This window comes from Pagrus pagrus (assembly GCF_965226575.1).
Source record: "Pagrus pagrus genome assembly, chromosome: 20".
Taxonomy (NCBI): domain Eukaryota; kingdom Metazoa; phylum Chordata; class Actinopteri; order Spariformes; family Sparidae; genus Pagrus; species Pagrus pagrus.
The window spans coordinates 25,855,409-25,867,816 of NC_140207.1; the positions used below are offsets into that span (position 1 = coordinate 25,855,409).

Genomic DNA, 12,408 nt, shown 5'->3' on the forward strand with positions numbered 1-12,408 from the left:
CAGGATAGAAAAAAAATGATATTTCAAAATGGGGGGAGATTTTGGATGCTCCCCAGCAATTTCACAGCTCAGACTCTCTGCTCCATGGTTATGCAGACTTCCATTTTGTGTTCCTGAGGCATAGCTGTCTGTTTAAGACTAACGGTTCCATTATGCTAGTTAAAAAGCTGTAATTTCAGATTTCACCAGGATGCAAATTATGTAGCAATTAGATTTCACTGTGAGAACAGAACATTTGCCTGCCTGCCATTTTGGAACTTTGTTCAGAGAAAGCAAAGTTTGCATCAGAGAGAAAAAAAGCTAGAGCACTGGAGAGATTTCTAGCCTTCAATAGTGCAAACAGATTTCCATTTTGACACTACTATCTTCATCTGAGTCAAAGCAAAAAAGACGAGGCAGATACGTACACATTTACACAACCTAGAATAGGTGTGCATTTGTCTTAAAAGCGCAACCTAAAGTATGTCCAGGATATTAATTAAAACATAACTTATAAGCAAAGTATTAAGTAAGACAGCCTTATGACAGTTTTCCAAGCAGGCCATATTTCTACCTTTTATAAAATGAGAATCTAACATCAAGAAATTTTAATTGAAAAGAAACATCATTGAACCGTATTTATTTCCTCATCTTTGTACTGTACAAAGGCCTTCATTTAAGTCTTTTCTTCATTCCAGCTACGTTTGCAATGGAGATTAGCGTTGAGCATGATAAGAGAACAGGCAAAAGTCAGGTGGTCTCTACAGCAACCATCACCCCAGAAACCATCCAGGATAAGGGGCTGAAGGTGTATGATGATGGGCATAAGTCTGTATATGCACTGAACCCTGGCGGAGGCAAAATGCTCAATGGGGCAGTTGGTGAGATGACACCCACAGAGGTAGAGGAGCTGCTGCTTCAGGCCACAGATAAGAATGTTCCCACTGAGGTGCAGTACCATCAGCCTGTCTACTCTATATCCTACGCAGGGAGCAGCAGGCCTTCAACACCCAGGACACCAAATAAAACACCACGGCAAACCCCAACACCAGGCCCCAGCCCCTTCCTGGTAGATATCTCACTCAGAAATCAAACTTGCAGAGAGGAAAACCAAGGAAGCCAAGATCTGGAGGTATGGAAAAACCCAAGCAAAACACCCAGTCCTAACTTTAACCAACAAGACTCCATGTCAAGAGTCCAAACACCTGGAGAAGAAACCAAGCTGCCTTACTCCCACATTCCAGGACAATTCAACAGTGACAGGCATCTAATTCCACAGCCTCATTTTGGTACCAAAACTCCACATGGACTCACCAACAGCAAGACTGATGTGAACACTCCAAAACCAGCAGCTCTTGTCTCAGTCAAAGCTCGGTCAGAAGGAATGCCAGCACCCATACAACCGATCTACAGAGCTGTAGAAAGCCGGAGTCCTTCACTAGCTAGCCATAAGTCTGAAGTTGATCCTGATGCCTTAATAGAGACTCTGAATCTTGTCAACACTCTGCCAGAGGAGCTACAATCAGAACCCGTCACCATGATCTTCATGGGCTATGAAAACGCTGAGGATGAGGAGGAAGAAGACATCCAGGCTGAGCTGGTGATCATAGGCAACAGCGATGATAATGATGACGATGAGGCCCTGTATGTTAAAAATGAAAGTGACGTGGGGGAGTGTCTCTCATACCACCCTGAGGGATACAAGAGCAAAGTCTTTCAACCAAAAGTGAGTATCGCCAAGGTAACAGGATGCAGAGACATTATTGAAGACGCCTACACAAACTGGGATGAGTTAGGGCTCCACAAGCCAACGTTCATCCACAAGCCTGGAAAGCACAGTCCCTGCCTCCAGGGACAGGGGGCGGATGAGTCTGAAAACACAGGCAGCATCAATTTGGAAGAGATGAAGCTCTGCTCAACAGGAAGATAAGAGAGAACCTCACCTGTTGCTGAGAAACTGGGTCATTGAAGAAGTTGTTTGAATAGATGTTTGAATAGAATTTAGGTAATTAATTAGCTGATTCTGTCTTTCTGCTTTCTTTCTTCCGAGTCCTTTCATCTTGTATTTCCATGGTTCATAGGTTTGAACATATCTTGTGTGTGAATGCCTAACCTGCTGACAATCCAATCTATAGTGCTTCTCAGGCTTGCTCCAGATGCAATTCTTATGCAAAAAAAAGGCAACAACTTCTCCCCTTTTGTTGCAAAAAGACATTTCTGTGCCTTGCCCTGATTGATGGAAACAGGTCCCAGCCACAAACATTGGTGATGGCCTTGGTGATTCAGAAAGCTTTAATGCCACCTCCTGGCAAATTAGTTTCATTACACACATATTAACATGGACACTGAGATGGTCAGAACCTGACCAGTGCAGTTTTGAAGTTCTAAAACCCCTGTAAAATGTAATACAAAATAGATGTATTAATGGTAAATAAAGCCTCTATTATGTTTTATAGGCTAGTATTAAGCCATTTTGAACACCTTGAAGGTTGCCAGAAATCGAGTCCCTTGTTGCTGCCATTTAACCTCCTCCAGTATAATTGCTTTATTTCTGTAATACATCAGGAAGACCCCTCGAAAAAATAGCTAGACCACATACATTAATGGATGATTGTGGTTGACAAAGCCTTTATCAATGCCTTTTTGAAGTACATAACATGCCTGATGGCTCATTATAAAGTGAGTGACTCAGGACCTTTCAACTGCAAACCTTGTAGCTAAACTCACAATCAATAATGACTCACTTTCTACCTGGTCATCAAGTCTGACACTGTCAATGTTAATAAATTGATTTTGGTGCAACTGCAGCACAGAGATAGTTACGCTGTAAGGTGATATACTGTAAATCAACTGACCTGGCAAACCAAACATCTTTATTAATTCCTCATCACTGAACTTTATAGTATGGCCGATGTGGGCCTACTTTTTTTTTTGGTCTGGGTCTGCTTTTCCTGGTTTAGTCAAAGAAAGAAAAAAAATGGTATCACCTGAGCATTTTTTTAAATATTTTATAAAACAGTGTTCAGTCACACTTGTAATAATAATATATACAGTATGTTTATACTAATAATAACCACAATAAATAAATGTTAAGTTTATAGTCAATTAATCGAGTAAATAGTTATTTTAATGTTAACAAACAATGACATGTTTTAGAAACCATTTATTAAGCAAACGTTTATTGTAAAGTTGCAACTGATGTTAATAATCCGCTGTAAATGTTTAATAAAACTGTGTTAGTTCATCTATAAACATTATTTGGTGGCCATTATAAAGTTGCAACTGAAGCATTTCATTCTTTATTAACAATGAATTAACTATTAACTAAAATGTAATTAACCGTACATTTACCAATGATAAATGATGATTATAGTAACCTAGTGTTCTTCTAACTTTGTGTTGACAGTTTTTGTTCTTTCCTGTTTCAACGTGACAATGGCCTCTGTGCATAGTCAAGACCATCCAAAACCTGTGGGTTGAACTGGAGCGCCAACTGTGAGCCAGTTCTTTTCACCCAATATCAGTGTTTGGCCTCACCAGTGCTTTTGTGGCTAAATGGGGGGAAAATCCCACTAGCCAGTATGGTGGAAAGCCTGAAACCACTACCACACTGATATAAGAATTAGAGCATGGATACCAGGTCGCAACGGGGCTAAAATTAAATTTAGAAATGATATCCAGGTTCAGTCATCTTATTATGGATGTAACTCCAGTTCCGTATGAATGCATGCATAATCATAAATATGAAATACATCTATGTATTTTCTATTGTATATCTGTGTGTAGAACAATGCCTTTTCATGGTCATCAAAACCGTACATGTCTCTACTCAGGGTACACAGGCAAGTTGTAACCATGGTAACAACTGTGTGACAGGGTAACACAAAGCGCTGCAGCTTACATTAACTGTGAGGCTCAAGTCAAATTTGGACATAGAAACAGAAAACATACCAGGTTTAAGGCGGGCTCAGTTTCTACTCTCTCAGTCTCAGTCAGGTTCAGATGAAAAACATACAGCCCGAGCCGCACTCTGGTACAGAATGTACATCTTCTTGTCAGAATGAACATTCCTCAGTTAGAGGAATGTTCAGGTGCCCACTGCCCACATAGTAAGTAAATGATTTATTTACCATTAATAGTCATTTGTTACAACTGAGAAACATTCTTGAAGAATGGCGTTTTTAAAGTTGTGCCTTTAATTTCAAATAAAGGTTTTTAAATCATGCTGCAGTGAAGACTTGGTGTTTGTTTGAATTTCTGCTGTGACAGTGTAAACTAACCGACCTGTGTGATGTTACCTCCCCTCTCATTAAAAAGATTTTCTCATCAGCAAATGGTGTGTTGTTTTTGTACATGTAAAGACTATAACTAAATGCTGACTGTCATTTAAACTGAGGTCAATTTGATAGTCATTAAATATAAGCATAAAAATGACTTTAATTGTGTTTAATGTATGTCTTGTTAAAATAATGAATTATTTAATCACACTTCTAGGGCAGATGAATATGCTTATAAAGAGGTGTATGTGAGTATGGCTAAGCTGTTCTGTATAAAGCCAGGACAGCAGGATTTGCTTTGAATCTTTTTATCAGCTGGACACAAGGACTGACAGCTGACTGAACTGAGTGTTGTTCTGTTCCTCATGTAAAACAGTTGTCCTTGGTTGCTTTCTCTCCCTCTCTGCTTCTCTCTGTGGCATTATGAAAACATGGAGGAGGGTGGAAAAAAACATGGTGGCACCTTAGACGTCATGCTTAAAGGATACAGTTATATAACAGCAATTTCTTATGCAAGACAAAAACCTGAAAAGTGAAAACTCAGGGCCATCCATTGTTATTACTGTCACTGAAGTTCAATTCACAGTGTGTCTGTCTTTCCATTTTCCCGAAGAGAGTACATAACCACTGTGTGAAAATACTTTTCTCCTGTGACAGGAATGCACATGCATTGTTAACTGAGAAATAACACAATTCATTGGTGAAAGAATTTTTTCAAAGGTAAATGCATCAATTTGGCACACTTTTAGAGCAAAGTAAAGAGGCTATCTCATAAATAAGATGAACATAACTGAGTAATTGTATAATATATAAATTGTAGAGAATAATGAAATGGAACACTGAGCTTTGGCTCTGCTGCCTGATTAGTCCAGTCCTCACATCTGTCTTCCACAGTATTGCCTTACTAACAGTAATAGGAAACAGAGGACAGAACTTATGCTATTCACAAATATGGCTAAGAATAAATATAAAGGTCTGCGCACAACATGCATTAATAGGCTACATACAGCAAGTCAAACAGACTGACACTTAAAATTGACAACAAGTGAAAGGATTACCATGGCAGACAATCGAAATTGGTTTGGGTTAAAATCACTACTTGGTTTAGGTTAAGGTGGTCACAGTAAAAAGAAACTCACGTTGACTGTCAGTAAGGAACAGGTACAGGTAAAGTTTAATGCGATAGTATTGCTATACTTACCTAGTTGAAGGGTATTCTGCAAGAATCTGCCCGAGGTTCAGACTTTTTTTGCTTAATTATTCTATGCTGGGATTAGCAGTCAAAACTGTGACACGGATTGTCAAAAAGAGCAGAAAGGTGAAGGCAGAAGGACGACCACTAGCCTTTTATCCAAACCCAGCATCCACCTGTTGGTCACACTTCACATGTTGTTGTTTTGACCAACAGGTTTCATCTGAAATACAGTACTCAGTTTTCTTGCCCAGAAGTGCATTAAATTAGTGGTTAAATGCAATTGAGGTAGATGCAAAAGGTATTTATGTATGTGTATGCTAAGTTTGTTTCATTGCTAAAACCACAACCCATAACGTCATCGTATGTTATTGCAGTTTTGTAAATTTTTTTGCACTGTTTAACCTGTGAACCAACCTAGGCCCGAAGAAGGGGTACGACTGTGCATTCTATGCCAGTGTCAACACTGCTGTATAAATGGCCTGATGTGCCCATTCTGTAATAGTGAAGTAACTATAGGGCTTTGTACACAGTAAGACCACACACTTGGCTCGGGCTGATCTCACTCTGACGTGTTGCTAGAAACTTGTACATGGTGCATCTGCTTTTTCTAGTGGTTGTAGAAGTTAAAATGGATTCATCTGTACAGATGTATCCTGCAAAAATGAAGGCAGCATAGATGAAAGCAGCGATACATCACTTTACTGTCGCCAGAACAACCCAGCCCCCCTTCGGGTGAAGACAAATGCTGTGAAAGTGCCGGAGCCAAACAGAAAAAAGCTAGTAGCAGGATGCCTTAAAGCTGCTTTGTAGCATTTTTTAACGTGAAACAATAAAAAATCCTAAAGGTTATGATTTGATTTACTTTGCCAAAGAACGAAGGACAGTGAAAGGAGAGATCTGTGGCTTCAGGCCGTCCACAGAGAGGATGAAAATGGTCACTACGTGTCCGTCTGTGTGGAACACTTCATCACAGGTTAGTTAATGATGTTACCGTAGATCAAAGTGAATCAAAAAAGAGCCATTTAAAAGTTGTAACTACAGTTTTATCATGAAAAACTATTTTCTACTCGGCTCTGCTTGTAGTAAACAGTTGCATAATAAGCACAAATGGCTAAACAGATCACATTGGACGGATTATCAAACTGCTAAATTATTGACATAAAGATGACCTTGACATTTAAAAAGGCAGTTGTGTGTGTCAGGTTAGTACACTTTGATGGAGACTGGACCTGCCTGGATGCTCATCAACCCCTATTCTTTAATAATGCTGATCATAGATCGACAACAACATAACATGATTGCTTGCCTGTCTGGCCACAACATTTGGGCTCCTAATAGCTATTTTATGCTATTATATTGGCAAAGCTGTTGGAATTTGCATTTAGCAGCAGTCAAAATAGAGGGGCTGTTTTCACCCAAAATGTGATGGGGGCATGACACAAGGGCAGAGTCCCTGGATAGTTTGCTCTCATCTATAAAGCACAAAGGAAAAGTGTCTGCCATTGCGCAATCAGACCGGGAAGAGGCATTGTTTTCCCTGGTCACTATCACTATCCTCAGGTAATAGTGGAACAACCAGAATAACTGGAAACTCTACACTGCAAAAGCAAAAGAACCCCACTGATGGAGAAAGCAAGGAGAGGAGGGAGAGTGACAGAAACATTCAGTCAGTGGAGAGTGCTCTGGTGTTGTGTCAAAGTCTGTTCCCTCATTGTTATGTGTTTCCCCTGACCAGTGGGAGTCGAGACGGTTAAAAAAGGACATTCTTTCCACTATATCAGCAAATAACAAGACCTGATTAAAATCAAATCAATTTTATTTATATGGCCCAAAATTGCAATCACATTGCCTTAGTGGGCTTTACAATCTGTACAGTGACCCTCGATTCAAGTGAGGAAAAACTTGCCATGCCTCTGCCTTTTCATAGTCCTGAGATCAGGGTTTCTAGGTCAAATCGGTGATTTTACAGTTGTTTTTTGCTTAGGTCAATAGCTGGCTGCTAGCGGTAGCCATGTTGCTAATGCTGTGTTTGTGACAGCCGCACCACCAGTAATACCACAATGAAACACTAGGAGGGGAAGTTGAAAAGTTTTTATATTTCTGCTTCAAAATATGTTGATGTTACTGCCCCCAAGTGAACAAAAATGTTAAGTTTTAAAAAGTCTCCCAGTAAAAGCATTTAAACATTTACAATTTTTCAAACCCATTTCTCGCTAGTGAGTTCGCTTTTTCAGTACAGTCAACCAGGTCAGTGCAGCAGAAGTCAACGTGGACTGATCTGTTGATCACTTTTCTTTGTTTTGATGTAAAATGCATTAATCTACCTCAAACTCAACCACCACTAAAACTCTGTTATTAACAGTGATACGTGTTGTAATTCTACCTCTTTTTAGTGTTGTTTTAGGTCATTGTAAAATGAGTGACAAAGCCACACAGCCAAATTTTTAGATGTGTATCAAGTGTTTTGGTTGTGAGATTAGCTGTTGTGCTGAGCCTCAATGTCGATAAAGAGAAGTCAGTATAAAAAGTGTGTGTTGATAATTCAAAACACATTACAGGAAAATAAAGTCATTGCCAAATTAACAGGTGTTTCATACAGGTTCTTTTATGAGACAGAAAATCTATTTTTTTCTGTTCCAAGCAGCAGGAAAAAACACAAACTGATTTAATCTATAACCCCAAATCTTTGATGAAATATGTGAAAGTAGGTTTTACTTAAAAAAAGGAACATTCAGGCTTTTTAAGTTCCTCCTGCAAGCAGAGAAATAAGCAGGTGGTTCAAATCAATCCCGCTGTGGGATAGAATCCCTGCATGAGCACGAGATGAGCTCCTCTCTGCCTGAGTGTCTGTTCATCAGAGAAAGCTCAAGTATTGGCTGTCCTCAGTACACCCCCCTTCCACCAGCCGTCCAATCAGAAGCAGCAGCAGCTAGCAGAGCTGCCAGTGTGAGGCTGCACACAGAAACAGAGCAGAGCCCTCTGCATTAGCCCGCCACACTGTCTCAGGTAGGTCTATTAAAACACACACACACACACACACACACACACACACACACACATACTGTACACACACACACACACGCAAACAAAAGTTTACAAAGATTTTCCTTTGTTTCAGGGTATAGATCCACACTGCATTATCTACTGCGGCTGCTAAAATGGAAATCACGTCATGTGTTGGTATTGATGTGGATGGAGGGATGCTGCAAGCCTCCCAGCAGAGCACAGTTATTGGGTTGATAATATGCTGTGTATAGACTAGCTGCAGTAGTCCGTCTGTATGTGTGTGTGTGTGCGTGTGTGTGTGTGGGCTTACAGTGTGTGAACAAGCGGTGAGGTTAAACTGTCCTTGTATGGAGTAGATAGACGCTTACATTTTGAAGAAATATCTTCAATTTTTAATCAAGATATAATTTGCTAATTCAGTAATATTTAAAAAGGGTCGGCTGATCTGAATTTGAACATTTTATCTCCCTATGAGTATCTAGCCATACAGATAGCTATAGCTGGATTTGTCCAGGTCAGGAGATATCTGTCTCTGGGAAAATATGTATTTTTTTGGAATTTGTGAAATGAGCCTTTTGGGTTTGTTACATTTTGATTATGCATGTATACAGTATTATGCACCCAACAAAACTCCATCTCCAGTATATTTCCAGTATATTCCATTTAGTTCAACAATTGAGGTTTCCAGATTCAAAAGATTTCAGGAAGAGCAGCATATATGTGTTTTATGACCACTAATGTTGATAATGTTCAGTGACTGAAGGCTTCCACTATGTGAAAAAAGACAAGTTAAAGAATCCGGATTAGTTGAAGATTCACGATTACAGTCACAACAGATTCACTGTTTGCCAACTATACCCAAAGTTTTTGACAGGAATCATGCTAGCATAACGTTAGCTTTCAGGTTCATACTGTAGTTGAGCCAAAGGTTTTTATGAGCTGAGCGGACTAGACATCAAGTCGTATCTAAGGTACACCCTATAATGTCTCCAAACCTTATGGGATTATAATGTTAGTTCCAGATGTTAGTCAAACCCTCAGGTGTTGTCAGGGAAACACAATAATAAATGAATAGTCTATTTTTTTTTCTTTGGCAAGTGACCATGGTATAAGCAGGATAATGCCCTTTGGGGTGTCCATAATCAGGAATTAATAGACACTGTGGAGGCCTCCATGTGGTCCATGATAATGACGACCCTGATAATCGACACCACAACATGTCAATCAATCAATTTTATCCAGTTATAAAGGCTAATGTAATATCATTTTTTATTATTAAAAGCATCAATAGGATTTATGTCAGTAAATCATATTGGAAGAGCCCAAACCAACAATGTGCTGGTCTGTTTCCCATCACCACTAGATTCCACTGGGCACATCTGTGTCGTTATGGCCCCGACATGGACACTAAAGCTGGTCACGACCCTTTTAGACAATGCTTGTGGTTCAACAAGCCACGACATACACAAGCTCACGGAGACCTACCGACTGGAATCAAGGCACTACTCTCTAGCTGTGGCTCAAAGAACCAAGCCCATTGGCTCTTGTTGAATAGTAAATCATTAAAACAGCTGACTGCAAAATAGTGTATTTGTTGGAACTATTTTCTATGTCGGGTAAATCTACATTTTAATTTTTTTTGGCAGCAGGTCAGTGTATTTTGGATTGAGTCATAATAAAGTACAGTGTGTTTTTTCATGGTAAAGAAACCCCATGCAACAGTGTCTCTCACAGTTTTTGGACAACGATGGAAGAAAAATTAATGCTTTCTACTTGTTTCAACAGTCCCTTTTTCTTGATAGACAGTATACAGTGATGGTATTATTTGCTGTTTAGCCTGTAACTGTCTTGCACAGGCTGCTGCAATGATTGCATGTTAATTCTTAGTGTAGAGATGGAGCCAGCGTTGTCAAGGCTTTCACAGCCAGAAAATGAAAACTCTAACACATGTCGGTGCCCGTGTGCAGCTTCAGCAAAAGCTTAAATGTGCACACACACACACACACACAAACAAACATACACACACACACAAACACAGAAAGCATCTGTATCCCTTTGATAGATTTGTATCCCTCCTAGTCAACTGCCACTGATATCTCTTTCATATTTGTCTCATCTGTTAGACTGAAGCTTTGCATACAAGTGAATTCAAATTGAAGTGTGTGTGTGTGTGTGTGTGTGTGTGTGTGTGTGTGTGTGTGTGTGTGTGTGTGTATTTCTGCTGCTTTAAAGAAAAGAAAACCCTGACAGCCCTTATCTTTTCGTTTAATGTTGTCAGGTTGATGGAGGGTAAACACAAACACAATTCGTAATTTTTAATGGTGCTATATACAATTTACCTTTACCTTCTATAGCCTCACCTAAATCTCGAAGGAATAAATTCAGAGCAGAAATTAGTGCTGTTCTGATTCCTTTTGCATAACATTGATCACAGACTGGACAGTGTTTTTCCCTGTACATCACTAGAGAAAGACTTTCACAAAGGCTGAAAGAAACCTTTCCACATTTCAAGCTTCCACTGCTGTTACATAAACTCCATACCACTGATTCAAGAGGCACTTCATTTCAATGTCCCTCTTTCTCCGGGATTTCAACTAATTATTCCCCTTTTCATAAAGATATCAGACCTTGCATGTGGAAGACAAAAACCGATGATACAGGCACGTGTCCAACCCCACAACCTCAACGTGACATTTTATAAAGAGCTAAACGTCTCGACTGCTCCTCACTGAACTCACAGATTCATCATTTCCAGAGAAGTGGACACTCAATCCAAGTGTTAATTCACCAGAAAGCTCCATGGAAAGCTCTGCCCAGGCCCAGCAGTCCCCTTGAATTCAATCAAGCCTAATCTAATATCCAACTTGATACCCCTGTATCACTCTCAGTTTTAAATCAACAAAAAACTGCTAAACTGCTACCTTAAAATTTAAGGTAACCAGGCCTGTGACAGCCAGTCACTAGGCCAACATAACAATGCAGATGGAATCATAACTTCCATTATTCCATATGAACCTTTTTAGATCACATCCACGGTCACTGTGTGCACCTGTTGAAATATATGGGCCAAACATATGCTATTTATTCGTATCTGATGTCTCCTCACTGTAAAACTAAATGTCAAATGCGCTTACGTAAGCTTGAACAAACCAGAGTTCATAACTTTATTCAATGACTGCAAACACAAAGTCTGGCAAGAGTTTAGCTGCTATTAGGTAGTTACTCCTTGCTTGTTTAGTCTTGCAGCTAATGTTAGCAGTCTTATTAGCTGACTTACCCCTTGGTTCCACTGGGCACGCCTTTGTTACATACGGAGTGTCGTGCTCGCCTGATGTAGTGGACTTGCGCAGATTGTTTACGTTTTATGTTTCTCCTTGATTTTTGTGCTTCAACTGGGGTAAAGTAGGCTTTGTAGTTAAATTGTTTGGTTATTTGTCTGTTTTAAGTGTGTTTATTGTTAATATTAACAACTTTGTTGTGCTGTAAATCCTGAGTCAGCGTGGGGTGCTTTATTTTGAAAATTCCAAAGCATTGCAAGTCATTCCACTGCCTGACTTGCTGTCTTGCTTGATCTGCCTGGCTTGAATGCACCCATATTTATAGATAAGGCAGGTCAATGATTACTTTTATTCATTTACCCATGTTTGTGTAGTCAACACACCTGAGGTGGATGGGGAAGCAAGAGTCAAACTCTGAGCTTGGCAGTCTGTATGTGGTGCAGTCTCACTAGATGTTTGGAAGGATTGCTTGTGTTTTTGCCCTCAAATGCAAAAGACTGTTTGCACTTGTGGCAACGAGCATTGTCCACATCTACTGTGTGAAGTAGAGTGAAGTTGAAGTGAAGTTTAACCAGACTTTTAAGGTCACTGTCATCAGAGCAGGGTCTCTGTGTCTGTGCGCTGGCTGAAACAGCTGCCCTGCTCTTTGCCTGTTGCACAGATGACAGCCTCA

At 39.8% G+C, this 12,408-nt stretch overlaps 1 protein-coding gene across 3 annotated transcripts in view; it reads left to right on the plus strand.

The window, feature by feature from the left end:
• palmdb (palmdelphin b) overlaps positions 1 to 12,408 on the plus strand; it is a 67,040-nt gene that overhangs the window by 31,520 nt on the left and 23,112 nt on the right. The window contains exon 8 of one of the 3 annotated variants that reach the window (XM_084341203.1): positions 678 to 4,271. The exons of 1 other annotated variant lie outside the window; for it this stretch is intronic. In XM_084341203.1, coding sequence (XP_084197329.1) covers positions 678 to 1,909 — 1,232 coding nt within the window. In that variant the 3' untranslated portion in view covers positions 1,910 to 4,271. Of the gene's footprint in view, positions 1 to 677; positions 4,272 to 8,395; positions 8,458 to 12,408 lie in introns of those variants that run through there. One more of the 3 variants, XM_084341202.1, reaches the window with a different exon arrangement.